The 22,017-nt window shown below is 40.5% G+C and overlaps 1 protein-coding gene across 4 annotated transcripts; it reads right to left on the bottom strand.

Annotated features, from left to right (window-relative positions):
* Positions 1-62: 62 nt before the first annotated feature.
* On the bottom strand, positions 63-21,580 carry col9a1b (collagen, type IX, alpha 1b). Of its 4 annotated transcripts, XM_034681328.1 has the most exons (38): positions 21,221-21,580; positions 21,002-21,075; positions 20,192-20,278; positions 19,746-19,878; positions 19,003-19,399; positions 17,449-17,532; positions 16,747-16,767; positions 16,287-16,349; positions 16,163-16,198; positions 16,000-16,062; positions 14,754-14,807; positions 14,353-14,388; positions 14,193-14,216; positions 14,050-14,103; positions 13,193-13,246; positions 12,931-12,963; positions 12,796-12,852; positions 12,644-12,697; positions 11,114-11,167; positions 10,943-10,996; positions 10,790-10,843; positions 10,656-10,709; positions 10,512-10,565; positions 10,367-10,420; positions 9,633-9,686; positions 8,938-8,982; positions 8,800-8,853; positions 8,657-8,710; positions 8,504-8,557; positions 6,910-6,981; positions 6,690-6,725; positions 6,564-6,608; positions 6,416-6,448; positions 6,153-6,299; positions 4,439-4,493; positions 3,349-3,537; positions 1,437-1,514; positions 63-996 (listed from the first exon to the last, which is right to left on the bottom strand). In XM_034681328.1, the coding sequence occupies exons 1-38, from the start codon at positions 21,400-21,402 to the stop codon at positions 800-802; spliced, it is 2,943 nt and encodes a 980-aa protein (XP_034537219.1). In that variant the 5' UTR covers positions 21,403-21,580; the 3' UTR covers positions 63-799. The 4 variants fall into 4 exon arrangements, with proteins under 4 accessions (XP_034537219.1, XP_034537222.1, XP_034537220.1 ...); XM_034681331.1 differs by lacking the exons at positions 19,003-19,399; positions 20,192-20,278; positions 21,002-21,075; positions 21,221-21,580 and having other exon boundaries at positions 19,746-19,802; XM_034681329.1 differs by lacking the exons at positions 19,746-19,878; positions 20,192-20,278; positions 21,002-21,075; positions 21,221-21,580 and having other exon boundaries at positions 18,993-19,098.
* Between the last annotated feature and the right edge of the window lie 437 nt (positions 21,581-22,017).

The raw sequence follows: 22,017 nt of genomic DNA, 5'->3' as shown, positions 1-22,017 counted from the left end.
ATACAAAACAAAAGTTCTTCACAGCAGCTTTAAGAGAATAAGTTAATAAATTAAAGACTGCGTGTGTTTTTTTCTTTATTTGTACCATTAATGAGGTTCTCCCTCATTCCTTCATTTATGCACAGCTGCACCGTGTCGTATTCTGTACATTGAGGCAAAATCTCACATCAGGTCGTTTTGTAGGAAATATAATTAACCACAATTCAAACATATTTATACAGATTTACAACATAAACTGAAGTCATTGTGACTTGATGACATTTTCGTCCTCTCTTTTTATTCAGGATTGCTGGGCACGCTGATGTGCAAATTTATCACACAAAAGTGAGGTTTCAGGAGGTTTATCTTTGGTACGTTATAAATTACAGAACAGATCACTTGCAGAAGGCACACAACCAAACAAAACCCTGACTCTGGTTTGCTTTTAGTGATGATTGGACATGTTTGTGAGAAAGCTGAGGACCTTTAAATAAGCAAACAAGACAGAAATGCATGTAGAGGTACAGGGAGAGTGGGATAGACAAACATTTCTGGTCCTTTTGTAGAAATTTGAGCGCACTGTCTTGGAAATATAAAAACAACTCTGGTGGGAAAACACCGGAACAAGCCAAATTTTTAGGACTTGAAGAGACGGGCTCCTCCTGATGGACATGTGGCTGGCACAAAGAGGCTCTCAGGAGCAGAGGTTAATGGATTGAAGACACCACAGCAACCACAGCCCTTTAGAAGAAGGTGTGAAAAATGTTGTGTGCTCGGGGGAGCTAATCAAACAGTCTGTCTGTCTCTGCCACAGTGGCTCTTAGTTCCCTGCAGGTCCCTTCACATCCAGAGACTGGTGGGCGGCTCCTGGCTGGAGGTTGCAGGCTGACGGGTCACAGTAACCATTAGGACCAGCTGATCCAGGAGGACCAGGTACGCCGGACTGTCCGGGAACACCAGGAGGTCCTCTCTGTCCATCCCGACCATCCTGACCGTAGCCAGGTTTGCCTGGTTCACCTGTGATCACAGCATTCAGATTAGAACACAAGTATCAACATTTAAAGGATGGACTCCTTTTTTTCCCTCAAGCTCTTGTGTATAAAAAAATAACAGAATGAATATTGTTTTGAGGTAGACATGAAAAATATAACATTTAAAATTCAAATGAAAGCATATATCTACCTGAGATTGAAAAAAAATGGTTCAAGGGTAAAATTCAACTTGTTTTGGTAACTTTATACTTCTTCATAAAACCAAATCAGTGTAGTAAGTTCAGTTAAAGTACCTAACATTTAAATTCTAGTATGCAGTTAACCTGAGTGTTCACTTTGTTCCCTTTTTCAAAGTGTTGATTTCTTGCTTCCTAACTTTGGCAGAGCTTGGTTCCTTTAATTCTCAGTTCCATACTTTAGTTTTATTGCCCTGATTAAAGTGCATGGAAGATTAAAATGACTCACCAGGAAGTCCAGGATGTCCTGGTTGACCTTTGGGTCCTCGTGCAGTGGGCCCTCTGGAGCCTCTGTCTCCCATTTCACCTGTAACAAGCGTTAGATTAATTGTCACGAAGCACACACATGAAAAGATGGAAGACATGACACCTCCTAAAAAGTGAAACCAAAACAATTAGACCACCCTGAAGGATCTCTGATGTCTTATCAGTATGTTAAAAGTCTGTTTTGGTTAGTGGATGGGACATGATGCATGACTTCTATAGAGCAGCTCCATCAGCCTGAGTATGTCTTGGCTCCAAAATCTATCACCAGCACAGCATGTCAGTGTTCACTGTGGCAAAACTTTGGCTTCATACTTTAACAACTAGAGGAGCTGGAGATGCATTGTCCATATTTATACACAGTCAATAACTATGCACAACATATTAAAAACAGTTGTTTAAAAGGAGAGGACATAGCCTCAGTGACTTAATTTGTGAATCCTCTTTTTGAAGCTCCCATCTTTGTTCCTGGAAGTTACCAAATGTTAACAGAAGGATGCATATGCTCGGTTACATCACTCTACTAATTCCTCAGCTTGTGTTTAAGTCTCTCTGGCTCAGTGCCCGAGTACATCCCCGACATGCTTAAGACATATGAATTATTGAGGACCCTGAGGACATCAGTATGAAGCACCGTTTTGTATCATGTAGCACAGACCTGGAATAATCTCTCATGATATGAGACTAACTCTGACTCTGAACACAAATTCAGTCTGAAACAAAAGTTTCTTTTTGCATGGCTTACTCTACCCTCTGATGGCTTCAAACTTATTTTCAAACTAAATTTGTATTATTCCATTAAACCAGGCACTGTTGTAATTTTAATGATTGGTAATGAAATATTTTAATGAATATCAAATCTTGTACGTTTGCTCTTTAATTGTAAATCTGTCTCTTTTATTATGTTTTATTTTTCTCTTCAGCACTTTAAATTGCCTCAGAGTATAAAACATGCTGTACAAGTAAAGCTGCCATGCCTATGCTGGTTTTTAAACTGTCTCCTGTCAATCACAGAGAACTACATCCTAAAGCACTCCCTGCTTTGACGTGAATTATCCTGCAAAATTGATCGTCATTTTTTAAAACGAACATCATTTTGTATCAAAGAACACTTGAAAGTAACTATCTAGACCAGGGGTTCCCAAACTTTTCAGCCCGCGACCCCCAAAATATAGGTGCCAAAGATTTGCAACCCCCACTCTCCCTCAAAGCGATTTAATGTGGCTTCATTTAGCTTTTCTGGAGAAAATTAGCCTACCTATATGAGCATGTGTCTGTGTTTCCTCTGCCAGTATGAATTAACCTGCTACTACTGATGCTTTTGGTAATTAACTGTTCACTAACCCTAAACTTAGGAGTCATCTTGCAAAAAGAAAGGCAGAAAACTCATTACATTTTCAATTTTCAAGGTTTTATTTCAAATTTAGCTACTATTTGGGTTGATATTTTTTACTATAATGGGTAAAATGTACAATTTTTAGATAACTTAAAAAAACAAACATTCTGGAAGGCATCTCACGACCCCCTATTTGTGTCTCACGACCCCCCAAGGGGTCCCGACCCACACTTTGGGAACCCATGATCTGGACCACAAACTCATCTGGCTTATATTTCCTGAAGTAATAAATTGAGTAAGAAGTTAGCTAATTTTCCCATCTGGTTTCATACATTCGTGGCTTCTACTTTGCAACCATGAGTCTCCCCCTGCTGGCCATTAAAAAGAATGCAGATTGAAGGCACTTCATTGTCTTCACGTTTGATACCCAGAGACTAATCCCACATCTTTTACACATTTTGCATGTATACCAACAGGGACAAACATATCATCTTATTTAATGTCTAACTTGCTCATATCACCCTATAAGTGTATTCATTACCTTTAGGTCCTTTTACTCCTAAAGGTCCTGGCGGTCCTTTCAGTCCCGGGAGGCCTCTTGTTCCACCCTGTCCAGGGAAGCCATTGTCTCCTGGTGTTCCAGGAGGTCCTGGAGGTCCAGGTTTTCCAGGTAAACCAGCCACGCCAGACTCTGGTCTCCTTAAACTAGCAGCTAACTGAGCCAGCTGTTCTGTAGGAGACAAACAGAAAGAGGAGAGGAGGAAGAACATCAGACACGAAACACTTACTGTTCTCTGTCAGTCGCAGTTAACAGATGTCAGGGGGCCTTTAGAAGATGGAATACTTTGTAATAAATCATTCTGAAGCTTAAGGAGGCTCATCCCTGAAAGCCCAAAGCAGCTCTGATGGAGGAGATGGTCCATCAGCTCTTGTTGTTGAGTTGAATGTGAAGCAGCGAGGTGAATTTATGGGCATGATATCCCTCGAGTTTTCAACCTTTTTTTTCCAACAGAAGCTCAGTAAATTGAGCAGAGAGGAGATAATGCTCCTTCTTTCGAGCAATCAGCGGCAGGAAATGTACGTTCATGATGCACAGGCTCTAATATTAATCTCCCATGGTTCCTCCCTGCATGGTATTTTGCACTTAACATTCAAGTTTTCTGGCTCCTGATGAAAATTCATGCAGCTGCTGCTCCACTGCTCTTTTTTAAGATTTCCTTTCCAGGCAGACTCTTTGCTCAGAGCGGAGGAGTGCAGGTCTGCTGGAGGTGAAATTAATTTTTCAGCACATGGGCTATAAAAAAATCATGAGATGGGGAGATGAGTTGTGAAGACGTTAGGGCAACAGAATGAAGAGAACAGAGGTTGTGACTTCAGTGAGACGTTTCTAAAGCTCAGAGAAGGAATCTTTCATCCATCACACAAACAAAGGCTGAATCTTATTTCATGTTCTGGTTATGAGACTTTTCCTTTTTGAACTGGGGAGGATTCAGCAACCGCCGGGATCAATGAGACAACAGAGGGGCGGCTCTACGTGTGGGGGTGTAATGAGGCATTCTGGGGAAGATTAAACTGGAGAAAACGAGGCACAGGGGAATGATAAACGGGGTCAAAGGCCTATCAGTTCTTACCTTGCATGACTCGCATGCAAACTTGTTTGATGTGCTGATCGCTCGGCTCCTTGCCCTGGAAGGAAGAAAGATGACTTAATAGATTTGAAGACAGTGTTTAAAACATTTATGAGACGACTCCACAAAAGTGTTATCAAGTGAAAACAGAACTCCCCCTGTTTTACTCACATGCTTCTCTCTGGGTGAAGAAAATTGTTCTGCCGTGGGCTTGTTAAACCTGTCTAATGAACTTTAAGTGCACTGTGGTGACGCTACAATTGAGAGTTTCTATTTCCTCTCCAAACACTGACATTTTGGAGAGGAGAGAGGACACAACTGTTTCCCTTTTTTAACAACCACAGGTTATACCAATCAGTTGGTGAAACTCCCTTTAAAGCATTTGTCCTGCTGACCTCTTGATCTTTATGAACTTGAAGTAACCAGATTTGGATGACGGGGCTGAATAAGCATGGTTATGTAATAATGAAGGTAGCCACTCCCTGGAGCAAATGCTGCAATACCTAACGTTTACTCTACAAGGGGCCACACCTTGCAAAATCAATATCATACTAAACTGGCAAACACCTGAAGCTATTGATTAACCATAAGGTCATTACCTAATGATTACTGAGGTCATAAATCACGCAAGAAGTAGGCTCTGGTTTCGCACAGCAGGACTTTTTTGCAGCCCTAGAAGAGGAAGGCTCTTCAGGCAGCAGTGGCTTCACTTGTGAAAAGAAAAGTATGTCCTCTTCCTTTAGTCTTGTATACACAGGTGTTGAGTTTAACCTGGGATCTTAATTAAGCCAATCAGAAACAGCACAAGTGACCCCGAAAAGAGCGATGGTTCAGCTCCTGATTCGCTGAAGCTTTTGATGTGTGCAAACAGATTTAAAACCCCAAAGAAACAACATTTTCAGAACAGCTTGCCTTGATAAAGCTGGTATGTTTCCTGGTGTTGTGCAATATTGGAGTTTAATATTTCAGAGTTTGTTTACATTATGTTAATAAGGTTTGGGTTTTAAAAGGAGGAAATACTTCCAAAAACTGTGAAACCTTATATCTGCTCAGGATTTGACCAGTAAGAGGATAAGTGATAATAAGCATGTGATGACAGTTTGGTGTATTAGGAATGAGTCTGTACTTTTTGTCAAGGAAAACATGGAGTAACATCTGCACAAGACATGAGAAAATAAAAGAGTCAACTAATGATTTGACAGGAGAGACAAAAAAGAGAAACCCTACAAACTCTGAAGTTTTCTTTTTCCCTGACAGCTGCCCGCTCCCTCAGGTACTGCCAAAAACACTGATTCCAATTAACTTAAAGTTTGGGCTTTGGGCCAAAATAATAGAGAGTTTGATATATGTTCAGAGTGAGGGGTTTAATGTGAAATATGGTCTTTTTTTCTTGTGGTTTAAAGCCTAAAAAAGTGATAACATAAAACCCAAGACAGTCTATTTTGCTGCCATAAAGAAGGTAAGCGGATACATGCATTCTTGAATCATGAGGTACTGCATAGAGAAAAATAAGAGTCCCAATTCACAGCCACAGTTCAGTTGTGTAATGCTCACAGGATATCCAATTAATATTCTATTAGTGTGAAATAACCTGCTGTGAGTCTGAGCACTAACTCCATCCTTTAAGGCTTATAGAGTTCAGTGAAGAACCCTGAGCTTGTTTCTGTCTCACTCTGTCTGCTTTTTCGCCTCTGAGTGTTTTTTGTTGTCAACATACCGCTGGACCCTGAGACCCTCTGACTCCAGTTGCTCCTCTGTTTCCCTGCATGCCCCGTGGTCCAGGTGAGCCGGGAGGCCCCTCGATACCAGGCTGCCCTCTACTTCCCTCAGGACCTCTTCTGCCAGGCTCTCCGGGGTTACCGACCTTCACACGAAATAATGGTTCCAGACAAGAAAGGTATTACACAGCTGCAGCACAATCTGCCTGACAGCAGAGGGGAACATGGGGATACCGGGCACAGAAAGTCAGTCTGGACTCACCTCTCCTTTAGCTCCAGCTTCTCCTGACTCACCCTAAAACATTTTTAAGGACAAAGGAAGGAAAGAGGGACAACTGTGTGAGAGTCTACTGTCAAAATGAGGTGTTGAATATTTAAATAAGAGTGTTTGTGTCTGTGCAAAAACTTACAAACTCCCCTTTGTCTCCAGGATTTCCTTCATCACCTTGTAATCCCTATAAAAACAAACCCAGCAGTTATCTCAAAGCAGCGCCACCATTAAGAAAGACTGAATGTTAGATTCTAAGATTCCTTACCTGCTCTCCTTTAGGTCCTGATTCTCCACGCTCTCCCTGTTACAAACAAAACAAACATGTCAACCAGCAAAAGTGATTGTTGCAGAATCCAGTAGTTCAGATATTTCCATCAGTCCACACTAGAGGGAGCTGATCAGCTGTCTGTCGTAAAACAGTTCTCTTCCTGTTTAAGACAATAGTGTTTAAAAGCTCTCTGAATGGGACTGTGATGTTGTCTCACCCTCTCTCCTTTCTCTCCAGGCAGGCCAGAAGGACCAGGGAGACCAAGTAGGCCGGGGGCACCTTTGGGTCCCTGTGACAAATAAACAAGCTCAAGTGGTGAGTCTGAGTATCTACACAACACTCAACACAACAGGACTAACAACAAGACAGTGCAAACATAAAGAGACAGATAAGTTCATGTGTGGTTTTGCATGTCAGACTGTAAGACATGCTGCATTTGTTTGAGGTGTTGTGCATCATCTCCTTGCTCCCTTAAAAAGCAGCCTTTAAATGGGATAAAAAACACACTTTGAAATTTCCTAATTGCCTTTTAATGTTTCTTAAATTGTTCCAAAACCTCAACTCACAGCTGATAATGAAATGTGCACACAGCTCAGCATCACTGCTCATTCTCTCCCAACCTGTCTGTGTGCTGCGCTCTCCTCTTTGATCACTGACCGACTGTCTGAGGAATGTCAGCTGAACAGAGAGCTCATTCAGCCCGCTGCTTACTAGTCTCCCCTTACTGTGAAAATAGAGCTCATGTGAGATCCAGCCTCGGCCTATTCTCTGAGACATTCCAGGGAGACAACAGCCAGGACCGTACAGTCTGAGGCTTCTTTTCAGCCTCTTTCATTCAAAGTAACAAAAAATGTGAGCTGTTGTTTGTGCCTCTTTACAGGACATTATCTTATATTGTAAGTTTACTCAAACATGCAATGTAAAATTGTTGCATGTCGACTGTCGGCTTATGTTTTGTTTTGGTTATTTTGTAGTTATTTATTGCCTTCATTGGAAAGGACAGCTGAAGAGTGACAGGAAATGTGGGGAGTAGAGAGAGTGGAGGATGACACGCAACAGAGGGTTGGGGCCAGGAGACAAACAAGCAGCCTCTGCTACAAGGATTACTGCCTCTGAATATAGAGCTTTAGCCACTAGGCTAAACCGACACCCCCCCTGCTAATGTTTTATTGAGCTTTCATTTTTAAAATACTGACATAAACATAACCTGAAGATATATCTGTTACTTAAATCTGTTAGTGAAAAGTTTTATTTAAATATTGAATAATTCCTTGGAACTGATAAGAATAGTATTTATAAACTTTACTTATAAAGTCAAGGCTGATGGCTGTCTAACATGAGTCTGGTTCTACCCGAGGTTTCTGCTTGTTAAAGGAAGTTTTTCCTCACCACTGTAACTAGCTGAATATTGTGGGGTAGACTGAGTCTTATCCTGTCTTGGTGTTGGGTCTCTGTTCATAATTTAACATAGAGTGGTCTAGACCTCCTATGTTTGTAAAAGCATCTGAGATACCGTTTGTTGTGATTTGGCGCTATACAAATAAAGATTGATTGATTGATTCATAAAGCACTTTCATACAAAGGGAGGAGTATAAGTGCTTGAAAGTGAACAAACAGCATGAGACAGGAAACATCTAATAAGTGCAGATACTGTGTGATAAAACTGAGCTATGAAATGAATAACAAACAAGACGGGCACCCTGAAGGAAGAACAGGAATACACTAGAAACAACAACATACATAAAAGATGTTAATGCATATAAACATGAAACCTACGAGACAAGAATAAAACTAAAGTAACTGTAACATACCCTTGCTCCTGGCTTGCCAGCTGGACCTAGAGCACCTTGCCCTCCTACATCTCCCTGTAGGGGAAGAAGATTAAATGAGAAGAACGGTTGAATCTCAAAGGAAGAGTTAAACAGGATAAATATGATAAAACTTTAAATAGGCAAAATACTCACAGGTCCACCAATAGGTCCAACAGGTCCCACCTCTCCCTGCTCTCCACGCTCACCCTGTGGTGTGATGGAGAAATGACACAGTGACACATCAGGGGTGACAACAGAGGTGATGACAGCTTTCAGCAAGTGCTGCTCTTACTTACTGTTTTTCCAGCAGAGCCCATTGTTCCAGGAAGGCCCAACTGACCAGAATCTCCCTGCACAGACACAACCATGTATAAGATTTTGTGAAGATAAAGGTGAAAGTGTGATAATGTTCAATAACTTATTAAGAAAAGAACCTTAGAGCCGCCCAAGCCTTTTGGTCCAGGTACACCGGGCAAACCCTGAAAACAGAGGACATTTCTGTAAGAAATTCGTACGACAATGACAAGGAGGAAATATAAGGAGAGTGTTTTAAGCAGGAGGTGTCAGCCCTTAAAGAAAAACCCTCTTCAGGGTGAGGAACACTTGAGCTTTAAGGCTGCCGGCTTAAGGGATAAAAAAACATTGGTTTGAGCTTTTGACCCTAAAAAAAGCTTAAGGTGATAAAAAGTCTTTTACATATTTAAATCAAGTGATGACTTTTACACCAGCAAGATCTTTCTTAATGCCACCGTCTGCCAGCTGATTCCCATTGGTGCCATTCATTAGACTGATCAGAGATTAGAGGGCTGAAAACTTTCTGTCTCTCTATTTTTTTCCTGAGGAAGAGCGTGATTACACTGCACAGCCTGATAAATGAGCCAGAGGGATGGAGTTATACAGAATTAATTGCTTTAAATGTCGAGCTGGAGGAAAAAAAAAACATCAAATGTATTATAAATAACAAAATTCAAGATGCAGAAACATTCTTCTGACAGCTTCTTGTTATTACAATACAGATGTGCAGATGATCTGTATGAGCGATGGTGCTTTAAAGTGCTCCTGGTGGGTTTACTCAGGTGCATCCAATCAGAGTCAGTCTTGACAGTTTAAGGTCAAAGGTCATACTCACAGGAAGGCCCTGAAGTCCAACCTCTCCAGGAGCGCCTGCCTTCCCGATGCCTCCCTGTGGAGAAACAGACAGTGAAAAAGTGAAGCTTAGAGTGCTCCAAACAGACAAATATTACAGAGAGATGCATAATAGTGATTCTAGTTTTGGAAATTGATTTGATATCGCCTAAAACAGGGTATTCAGTACTGCCAAGTATGTTACTCATGTACCAGTCTAATGCAATCATTTACCAGCCCCTGTTTTTCTTCTACAAAGCAGTAGCATACAAAGCAATAATATATTAAGAGGCTACCATGAGCAAGTAGAGTTTTAAAGCTGCAACAAAGAACTGCATTAGGTGATGTGTTGTTACATTAGCAAACAACAGCAGTGTGCAGCTAGCATGAGTGTAATGTTGGCCAAAGTTAGCAGAATATCAGTGATCAGTGTTTTCTAATCAAACATTTTAGACGGTTTATTTTTTATTTATGTATTTTTTTGTTCAAAGACAATTGAAGATGGTAACTACACAAAATAAACAAATGCTCTTTAATGGACACAGGATGTCAGTAGGGGCCTGAAAGCTGAGCTGCTGCTTAGCTTGGTACTCAGTGTCAAACAATGCTAAAGTTTTCTGATCAGAATATGCATTGGAATAAGAAATGATACATAATAGCAAATCTGTTTTAGCATTATTACTGGTATGTCAAATCAAACAGGTTTTTATGAATACAGAAGCAGAACTGATGCTCTACCTTTCCTCCCGGCATCCCAGGAATACCCTCACGACCATCAACACCGGGCAAACCCTGGTGACAAAAAGCACAAACTCACCACTTTGTACACAGTGCATCACAACATTTAAGCTTCATTTGTCACCAATACTTGTCAGACACTCACAGCCTCTCCTTTGGGACCTGGCAGACCTGAAATTCCTCTTGGCCCTTGAACACCCTGAACAGCAAAACAACACAGAAATCCATTTGTTTAGCTTGTACGGTACAAACCAGCCAATCAGGGTTTCATTGTTGATTCACTACTCACCAGTTCACCTTTAGGCCCCGGCTCACCCATCACACCCCTCTGGCCTTGATCTCCCTAAAAATACACTGAATCATAAGTTGCCCTTCATAACTTATTGTGTAAATAATAGCATTTGTATTGTGGGTCGAACTCACAGTCGCCCCTGCAACACCCTGGGGACCTGGACCTCCATCAAGACCTCGAGCTCCCTGCAAGAGAATAAGAACAATTAGGCTGGATTTGCAAAAAGTAGAGATTGTGTGATGCATATGAAAGCTAGCGTGGGCTTAAAGTGTCAAAGCATTTACCATCTCTCCTTTGGAGCCCATCATTCCCGTGGCTCCACGAATTCCCTGAGGACCCTGAGATAACAGACACATCCAACAGACGCCTCAGTGAGTGGGACAAAAGAGAAGCAGACAAAAAACAACAACAACTTTAAAGTTGGGTAATATCATGTAGTAAATAGAGTATCTAACCGTTGGTCCCTGGGATCCGACCTCTCCTGGACTTCCCTGGTCTCCCTCCTCGCCCTGAGTGACCGAAAGAAAAACATTAGCAAGGAGTCAATCAGATCTACATATTTAAAGTCATTACAAGAGCAAAAAAACATCCTAAAACATGAAGACACTCATCTGAGGTTCTCTTATTCCAGAAATATTGAAACCAAAGCCGCTCCTATCAACTGCTTCATAATTAGAAATACATAATACCCTTTTTTTAATTGATGCAAGAGGGCAAAAGAGGATGATTGAACTCCAAATTAGAGTTCTCCTGCCTCGTAAATTAGAAATAATTTATGTGCAGACTCTGCAGGACCTGAGGGGGCATGTCCATTAAGACAGATAGTGGTTCTGGCCTGAGGCTGTGCAAGTTTTCTGTCATTAAGAAGGCAGTTTCTTCTTCTAATTGTGTGTATTACAATTCACAATTAAGGGGTGTAAACAGTACATTACTCATAATCAAACGTGTCACATTTAACAGACATGAATGAAACAGAGAAGATCGACTTTTGTTTCAGTTTTGGAGTGAGAGAAAAATGGAGCATATTTTAAATTCTGCTTGATTATGTCTCCTAAAAAATGAATTCATATTCTTCAAATGAAGTCAATGCTTTTGAGATATGATGGATTAAAGATGAGTTAGCCTTTGTGTTGAATCATGAGAAGAGCGGCTCTTCATTTCTGGAGTTTTAAGCATCAAAAAGGCTTCAAAAGTCCTCAAGTCTTTGTTTACTGAAAGCTTTTTAGGAGATTGTTATAAGAAATATGTCATCATTGTCTGCTCGTATCTATACAAAGTGAAGCACTACTTGTCATTGTTTGTACCTACAGCCATGTGCTGAAGTGTAATCTTAAAAAACATACTTATTCAAGATTCAATATTCTTACAAATCATAAACTATACTCTCAACCCCGGCACATCTGCTCGTTACGTTGTTAACTTTGAGCTCAAACGTGTGAATCTGTGAGTGGAAATCAGGCAAAAGGCCCTCGAATGAAACTTCCAGTGAAGGAGAAAATCATTCAAGTAGACGGGGCGCAGGCTGACAGTAAATCACACCCTGGCATGAGGTGATAAAGGGAGATGGGCCCCGGACTCATTTCCATTTATATAGTGCATAGACACATTACAGAGAGAGGGCAGTTGTGCTTGAACATCATTTCAAATGAATCATCCCCCGTGCATTACAAGGAGTCACAGGCATTACATAAAGGCGTGTATCACTTCCATTTGAAATAGAGCAGCCGAATAATACTTGTCTCAAAGGGGATAGGAATTCCTTTTTCACGTTTAAAGCGTGCATAATTTCTCCTGATGTGGAACGTTGTGGCATGCGTGACACTTGTGGAGGGAAATTTATGTTATAAGGGACTATTTTTGTAGTTTTATGTCAGTATAAATTCACACTGTTGTTGTTGTGGATGTTTTATTGCATTTCTCAAGACTTCATATGTTTGGCTTTGGGTTGAAAACAAGGATGTGCAACCAAGATGAACCTATTTTACCTTGTGCCCTTGTTTCCCAGGCTCTCCTGCTTCACCTTTTACACCTTTGTGGCCCTAAAAACAAACACAAAATAAAGGAAACACATTTAACAAACAACATTCTCAGAGATAAACATGATTTGAGTGTGACAGAAAAAAACTCTGCTTCTCACCTTCATGCCAGGAAGGCCAGGATGTCCAGGGGTCCCAGGTGGACATGAGTTTGGACACTAAAACATAAAAGTCAGAGATTATTCTTAGTATCTTCTGCAAAAGGATGTCATAATCTCTAGGAAATATTACTTTACCAGGTCGGCACTGCCTTGCATTCCAGCTGCACCCTGAAATTTAGAGGAAATACAGGTTAACATTTTATATTGCATTTATTTATGGACATATTTATGGATGTAAGGGGATTGTAAAGCACTAGAGGAGGGATAAAGCAGCGTGCTGAGGCCTCATGACTACCAAAACTAAGCTAATTTCATAGCTCCCTCTCTTGTGAAATTTAAGGTCAAATGTAATCATATGCAAATCTTGTGATTTGTCAAATGAAGCGGTGTTACTCACTCTGGGCCCTGTCGTTCCCCGAGGTCCCTGTGGTCCTCTCACACCCATGGCCCCCTGTGGAAAGACATCAAATGAGTCAGAAAGAACAAAACAGAGTACATGCACAGGGCTTCACCTTACTGGGCTTTTCTATCAGGAAGTAAGAGTGCAGGTGAGGACATGTTTACATTAACCTGTATAAAGTCAGATGTATACTTTTGCTCTCTACTCTACATGGAGAGGATGCTGATATAACATTTTAAGAGCTGAACACAGATTGCAATCTAACTGTAAATCAAAAAACTATGTTCTAAAATCCAAAACGAGCTGATGCTGATAATTATAGCCAAAAGGCAAACTGAAATTTAAATAAACCAACAACACAAATAAGTCCAACTTAAAAAGTAAATATAATTCTGGGTTATAAGGTGCCCAGAGGCAAAATGAAAAGCTGAATATTTGATCATTTGTGTTGATTTTTTAGTCCTAAATCAATTTCTGAAATATCTTCAAATTTGTGAACCCATGCATCTTTAATTTGAAGACAAAATGTTTAAATGATAAGAGGATTAAGAAGCTTTGGTTGTATATTGAGTATACGGTGCACAGAGTAAACACAGTTTGTGTTAATGTGGGCTTCATGTTGGTGTCTTCATAAATACAGAGGACTTTGAGGATTTCCCTTGAGCTAAGCTTACACTTACATTCATTTTGTTATCATGCCATCACATAAAGATAAAAGTATCTACTATGTCTTAGAAAGCTGCTAGTGTACTCCCAACTTATCACTCATGCTTGTATGTGATGCATCAGTGTATTCTCTAAACTGTAATCCTAAAATAACACACAGTAATCCCCACTTCTCTGCATTTACTCACAGGTGGTCCAACTTTTCCAACTTCACCCAGAAGTCCTCCAGGCCCAGGAGGTCCCTGTTTAAAGATACATGTCATCATTTCAATAACAAGACTACAAAACCTTACGGTAAACTTGGATTTAGTAGCATAAATAATTTACTTACAGGGGGTCCATCTTGCCCAACACCCTAAAAATAGACATACACATCAAGACTCAGTCACAAATGTTCTTAACTTAGAAAAAGACTTTCAGATTATGTCATTTCCAGGTCAATGTTAATCTGATGTTTGGACTAACTGGCTCAGAGAGGAAAGATTACTCACAGCTGTTCCACGAGGTCCAGGTTTTCCAGGTTCTCCCTAACACAGGAACATAAAAACATTAGAGACATGCAGAAGTATTGAAACAAACACTGATACACTGCAGGTTAAATTGAGACATATTAGCCTGCAGACGTTTCCAGTTAACATTCCTCTAGCTCATCACATGACTGCGTCGGGCACACTTGACCCAGCAGTGTTTGGTCTAATGAGAACCGATGTTAGGGCTTCATTCCCCACGGAGATTACACAGAAGACTTGCAGGATTAAGTCTCATTTGTCACGAGGAATTGGTTTATGCACTGCAGCTCTCGCTAGCCGGCCAAAAAAGCTGGACAGCAGCTTGGCACGATTTCACTGACAGTCTCTGAAGCAGGAAAAGCAAAGGCTCATTAGTCACTCACTTTCTGTCCGAGGGGACCATCAGGCCCGGTATCTCCAATGGGGCCAGTCAGACCCTGCAGAGAAGAGACATCAGGCTTAACTAAAACATTACAACAAACCTCTAGGTGATGCAGAAACTAAGCCAAAAAATAAATGAGTGGTTAGGAGTTTGTTTAAATTAGTACCAACATTTTATGTAAAAAATAAACAAGTGCATGGATTATATTGTACAATCTAAGACAGGAGACATCCAGAAAATTACAGCCCAACCAGAATCCAGCAGGTTTCATATTGTAGATAATAATAATATTTTAAATCTTCAAGAATAGATATTCACCTTATATTTGAAACTTACAGATCCACCTTCCACCTCAACAGGCACTACTTTCCCCTTCCTCTATACATTACATCATCCTAATACAGCTTTACACCAGTGGGAGGAGTCATACATATTCATAAGTGGGATTTACTAATATGATAAAGCCCTCCTCTTGAAAGTTCTGAGCATATACTGCACCAAAGTTTCATGTCCATCAGTCACACTGAGGTGAAAGCAACGTTTTTTGCATACGTCATGATGTCCAACAATGCGTGTTCAACTTCTCAGGCACACAGGAAAAGTCAGCACCAGGGCAGAGGGCAAAACTTCCAGACTGCACACCAAGCAGTGAGCAACATTCCTCTGCCTCTTTTCAAACAAGCACACTGAAAGAAATCATTCCACACTGTTTTGTGGATTCTCAACAGGAGATAATAACTACAGCCAGGGAACAAAGCTGCTTTTGTTTAGGAATCCTGGTAGGTATCACAAGAAATAACTCAAAAGCACAAAACATTCATTTTTTAAAGATTCTATTGAGGACACATTTTGAATGAAGGTTGAAATAAGACACCAAATTGAATGAAATTCATCAGAGTGTCTCTGTCAGTCGCTCATCAGAGGCAGTATTATGAGTGGATGTTTTTCTAACCTTCCTTTAAACTCTGAAGGGAGAAAAGTTAATTACACTCGGGCTCTGGCTTACCCTGTTACAAAGGAAATTTGGATTCCGGTTGAATACATTCCTCTCAGTTTTGCATACAGATTCCCAGCTTAGTGTGAAATCTCACTGCTCATTTAAAGGTTTTAGAAGAGGAAACATAGTTCATATGGACGAAGGATCGCCCTTGCAGAGTTCCACCTCCTTGCTGTTTTTTTTGTACATTGATTCCGCTCATACAGCCTACTAAAAATATATATAAAACAATCAAATATTGAGCACTCACATCATTGCCAGGAATACCAGGTAATCCCGAAGAGCCAGGTTTACCTCCATCTCCATCAGGTCCCTGGAAACAAAGGTTTCACACACACACAGTCAGTGAAAAGTCCTTCAATGAAAAGTTATGAATTCATCATTTATTTTGACTTATTCAAAGTTATAGTTACAGGAAGACCGTCCTCGCCGTCGTCTCCCCTGTCCCCCTAACACAAAGAGACACAAGGTGAGCAAATAGGACACTGTTTGCAGAATATGTGGCACATTATCTGAACAATGTTACAGAGCACTTACAGAAATGCCATCAATTCCTGGGACACCTGCAGGTCCAGGAGGGCCAGTAGCTCCTTGACTCCTCTGGGTAAAATAATGATAACAGTCAGAGAATATAATCTTTAATACATGAAAACAACTCAACCAATATTTGTGCCTTGTCTTATGTTAGGATTCTAATGCCACAAATAATATGAAAATATGAGAACAGGTGCATTGCCTCCTGTATGTTGCTGGAGGACAAGACTGTCTTTGAGATACATCAAAATATCAAACAGCCAGAGACGATTTCTGACTGCAGAATTTATCGGCAATGATATAACACGAAGGGAAAGCTTCAAAATGACACACCAAACAAATGTCATACCCCCTTAACTTTTTTAGTGCATATCTACTGAATCTATTAGATCAAACAATCTCACCAAGGTTGAAGGGAAAATCGAGTTTGTTATTTTGCATTCTGCTCCAGGAAGACACTCACCTGCACCTCTGTCACATCAGTCTGAAGAAACAAAAACAGACACCACACAGAAAGAGAGAGACAGAGAAGAAACAATGAGTCTTACTTGAGCGGAGCAGATAAGGACAAGCTGCAGAAGCAGAACCAGCAGTGGCCCTCTAACGCTGGGGGCCCGAGCCATGATCTCCCCGTGGGCAGGAAAGGTTAAAACTGGTCCTTCCTCTGGGTTTTGTTGGGCTGATGGAGCCCCGACAAAAACAACCCAACTGAATCTGCTTCAGCTATCTAGACCGTCTGAGGTCCTGGAGCCATCAGGGGCTCATGTTTATTCATACAATGCTTGGCTACAGGAAGGGATTGGAGGGTTTGAAGGGGGGACAAGAAGGGGAGGGACCAAGGGGCAAATAGCACCAATAGACATGTTCAGCGGGTTGTTTAACCTCTGCTGTGACCCCAAATGACTGAATTCAAAGTTTATTGAAGATGAAATACAATGAAGTCTTCCCTCTAATCATCATTTAATAAATATTAAGACAGGGATAAGTGGAGCAGATATTAAAGATACAGATACACCACATCTAACTGTACTTTTACGCACACTCTGAATACTCTTTGATTTCAACTTTCTCTCCATTAACAGCAACTAAAGCTCACCCAGCTCAACTATGTTCTGTCTTCTTAAAATACAACCTTTTGGAAATGTTTCATTTAAATTCCTCTTACCGATGTCGTGGCTGGGAGGTCATAACATGTATCTGCTCGGGCTCGAGTGACGTCGCAGTGAATCAGCATCGACTGGAGTTCAAACTACAAACAAAAACAACAATTATCAAATATTAGGTTAGAAATATACTGTAACCCCAACACAGGTTTACGACATAGAGACCTCAACATGTTGTGTTTGAGTTCATCGTTCTGTATTGTGACTGCTTCCTAAAATAAAGCAGAGTTTCCAAAAAAAACAATAAAACATTTAAGCTCAGAGTCTAGATTATCTGCTGCACACAATAAACCTCAGATAATGGGCTGTATGCACATTAATTTAAATAGCCCCACAGCCAAAGCCTCATTATCCAACATTACTCTTAGGCTGGTAGTTATAGTGAGATAAAAACTGGGAAATACAACTGCCCGTGAGGCGTGCATTTGTGCGTAATTGCGCACAACAATGGCGCCTTAAATATTTGAAAACAATGCATTGAGCTGCTAGCATGGTACTGCAGGATGCCTAGGCCTTGGTAGCCTATTCCTCACCAGAACCTGCAACAAATTCCACATATTTGTCAGTAAAGCCTGAATGGGAATGCAGCAGACTTAAACAACACAGAGACCAGGCAGGAGGGTGAGAAAACAGAGATACCCAAACAAACCATGTCAAGGATCTCCAATAGAAACTCATCTTAGGAATACATGCTATAAAAGGAAGAGCATCACACAATTTATAGGCTTTTTTTTCACAGTAGAAATATTTATGATGCACTTATCTGCTACTTACTTTTTCAGCAATGTTATTCCCCTCAGTGCAAATCAAAATAAACAGAATGGTAGATTTTTGTGTACACGAATGACGAGAAAGTGAGAGGAAAGAGGTTATTAATAAGAAATAATATTATAATAAAGCCAAGATATATTAGTTAGATAATTAGCAATTTAAAGCATTTTTTTTATCATTTTGTATTTTTTCTGAAGCAAAGACGGTAAATAAACGCATTTTAAAGCCATGCATTTAGAAAGGACAAGAGTTGGCCAGCATTAATTGGATAGAGATGTCCCAAATTGAAATAGGTAAATAATGCCCTCACTATCTTCAGTTGCTCGGTGAACTTTGTTGTGGTACAATTTGGGAATTTATAGGTCTGAGTTGCAACTGTCTGATGGTCAAATATCGACACTTGTACACGGCCCATGGTTTATTATAGCGTCCCCAGTATTATGTGTCTGCAGAGTCAGAGACTGCAGTTTTAGGACCGCAACTATGGGGCAGCATTACTAGGACCCTTGTTGAAACAGTTATGGTAAGAGTTGAGGTTATGGTCAGACACCAAGTCTTCACTATGCTCTTTGGCGATCCAGAATTTGTAGCCTCCGGGTCTGCAGACATGCTCTTGCGCGTCTACTTGAGATGCAATGGGTTTATTTTGACCTAAATGTGATAAACTACTCTTCAGCGTCGACGCGCAACAGACAGAGGCGTGTTAGTTTGAAAGTGAAGCAACAAGTTAGAGACAAAGCGTCAGTATTTGGGAGCTGAGATGATGAGAACGTGCCTGGACGTACCGGAACTGCCATCACTGGGTTGTCCTTGAGCTTTCCAATCAGCGTAAAGCCATCCAGACTCACTTTTTGTCGGGGTGGCACAGCTTGAGAACCGATCATATAACAGTCCACATAGAGGGTGACGGAGCGCTTGCTGACGTCAAGGAGGACTTTGTGCCACTGGTCATTGAAAAGAGAAGCCACACTGCTGAAAACAATGGTCTGCCTCCCTTTATCAAGCGATGTGAAGGTAAACTCCAGAGTTTTGGACTCCCCGTTGAGTCTGACGGACAGCTGCTCGTTGCCATTCACATCCTGCATTTGCCAGATATTCCACTTTTTATTGATGGTGTTGCCACTCATGCGCAGGACGGCCACAAATGCAAACTCCTCTGGTAGCCCCAAGGGATAAGCTGATCTAGTGAATAAAATAGATAATATTAAACCCTTATTCGATCAAAAAAGTTGTTATCCCAATAGGGTTATTCATCTGTTAGGCCTACTGTACCTATAAAACATTACTCTAGTCACTAACTCTACACTTAAGACAGTCAAGTCATCATAAAAATATAGTCTATATTATATAATAATATCTATATATCATATAGATTTTTTTAGGCAAATATGGAATAAATGTGATGTTGTGGATGAGTCCTATCTCTGATGTTCAGGACCATGGACAGGGTAGATGGCGTTTTGCCAGCTCAACCACTAGATGTCAGTGTTTACTCGTGCAACCAGCACCCTGACGCCCTGCAGCTCACCTTGTGTTGATCCTGAAGTTGAATGCTGGGCCTATTTCATAAGCAACATGCTGAAGAGATGATCCAGGGACCTTTTTGACTGTCCCTCTTCTCGCCAGCTCTGCAATGTGGAACTGGGACATAATGTAAAATCCTGAAGGCACAGAGGCAGAAAATGCAAAATTATTGTAGAAGTCATGTTTATTATGGAGGTTATGTATTTCTAAAAAGATGTAGACCAAATTTTTTTAAGTGGAATGACATTTTCTTTTTTTTCCTCCACTATCATATCATATGATGCTTATTGCAGTTTAACAAACATGTAACATTTGCATTAATTCTCTAACTTTTTTCTATAATTTTGAGTTTTTAAAAATGGTGAAGTTGTATGTTGCATGGGCAAAGCAAATGTCAAGCAAGTAAAGAAAAAAAACAAAAACAAAAGTGCTTTGTTTCTGAGAATTCACCTGGGAAATGATCCTCCCCGATGTTGATCTGAGGGCACATGAACTGCTGCTCCCCATGAATACCAACTTGAGATGAAAATCGCACAGCTGCAAGATGGGAACAGAAAGCAGCCTGCTTTAGTAGTCGAAAAAGAGAGAGTGTATGTGTGTGTGTGTGTGTGTTTGTGAGTGTGTGTGCATGTGCCAGTGTGGGGAGGGAATAAAAGCTCAGTGTTTGGAAAGCTGCTCCACTGCCTTGAATAAATATTAGGCTATCTCTGGCTGTTTGTGGTTTCCTCTTTGACACTTCAACTCTAGATTTTCCTGCTTTGACACATCTGGACAGGAAGTTAAAGGTCTTTATCAAGTTTGAATAAACGGTCCACATACAACGGATGCTTCCTTTCTTTCATTTCCAAGCAGGGTGCCAGCATTGTACATTGTATTAAAACATCAGTCACTGTCAAAATGTGTGACTCAAGGTTGACACTGTTCTGGTGAACTGTAAAGTTTTGTCATAACAGCAACTATGATTGATTCACTTTGTTCATGTAATAGCATTTAGAGCACAGTTTAATCTATGTAACATGCAGGCACACAACTGGTCTAGCTAACCCAGAATTGTAAACGCTGCTACACAGAACCACACAGGATACATGTCATGAAAAATAGATAAGAGCAGCAGTGTGCATGAAGATAATGCTTTCACATTATAATGCCTGTGTGTTAAAGAAAAGCACATAATAATACATACAATACAGAGACATGATATTTTCTTCCTTTGGTAATAGAACCTATCAATTGGGCTTTGGAGTGAGGGAGATTACTTACTCTGAGAGTGTAGCCCTGTGCACAGATATTGTGGGATCAGATGCAAGCAGCACAAGAAGTACAGAAGGATGTTTCTGGAATGCAATCAGATAAATATAAACTTAATATGTAATTTGAGTGAAAACTGTCTTTGCATGCCTTATTGATGACTACAGAATCAATACAGCATCAGTAACATATCAAATGAATCATAAGGTCGCTTTAGAATCAATAATTTACCTTTTGACTCCTTCCATGTCATAGCTTGCTGGAATTAAAAAAAAAACAACAACCTGCTGTTCGATTTTTCTACAGATTGGCATCCAGGAGAGAACAACACGCCTGATAGCTGCTCCCTCAGCAGGAGTGAAAAACTTCAGGTCACACAGTGTGGGGTCTCTTATAGGCCTGACGGTTGTCATTTGTTTGTGGGTGTAAGTCAACAGTCTCCACAGTGTCAACTTTACATTCCACTGAAGCTCTCCAGCTCCCACCTTGGATTTAAATGTTAATGTTCCTTAATGGAACTATTACAGTGTTGTGTCTGATTTGCAGTCCTGCTTTCATGATCTCTGCCAAAAGTAGCACAGAGTAAATTAGCTGTAAAAAAAAAATAAAAAAGGTAGTGTTACCCTGTGGTGGTTTTATTTGCCGACCTCCTCTGTGATCTGCATTCTTTGCTATCTCTATGGTTGCACAGAGTTGAAAAGCATTATTTGAAGACTCATTCAAACTGAAAAATCATTACGAAGAAGTATCTGAAGCCATTATGGACAAATCTCTTAAGTACTACATCCTAAATAAAGTATTTTACAGTTATTACATGCTAACAGGAATTCAAGTTTTCCTGGTTTCTTTGGGAGCTATTTAAAAAAACAAAATTAGAAATGTTAGTGCAAGAAAATAAGAAATGAAACTGCTGATTTTACACCGTCACTTCCTCACATTTCCTTCCTCCTGTTTTTCCTCTTCTTTCAAAGCTGCTGTTGGTAGTCACGGAGTAAACATCTGTTCAGAGAGAGGGACTTCGAATGTCA

Source organism: Notolabrus celidotus, chromosome 4 (assembly GCF_009762535.1).
Source record: "Notolabrus celidotus isolate fNotCel1 chromosome 4, fNotCel1.pri, whole genome shotgun sequence".
NCBI classification, from domain to species: Eukaryota; Metazoa; Chordata; class Actinopteri; order Labriformes; family Labridae; genus Notolabrus; species Notolabrus celidotus.
The sequence above is the reverse complement of the archived record's forward strand: the minus strand, read 5'-3'. Positions and strand labels throughout refer to the sequence as shown.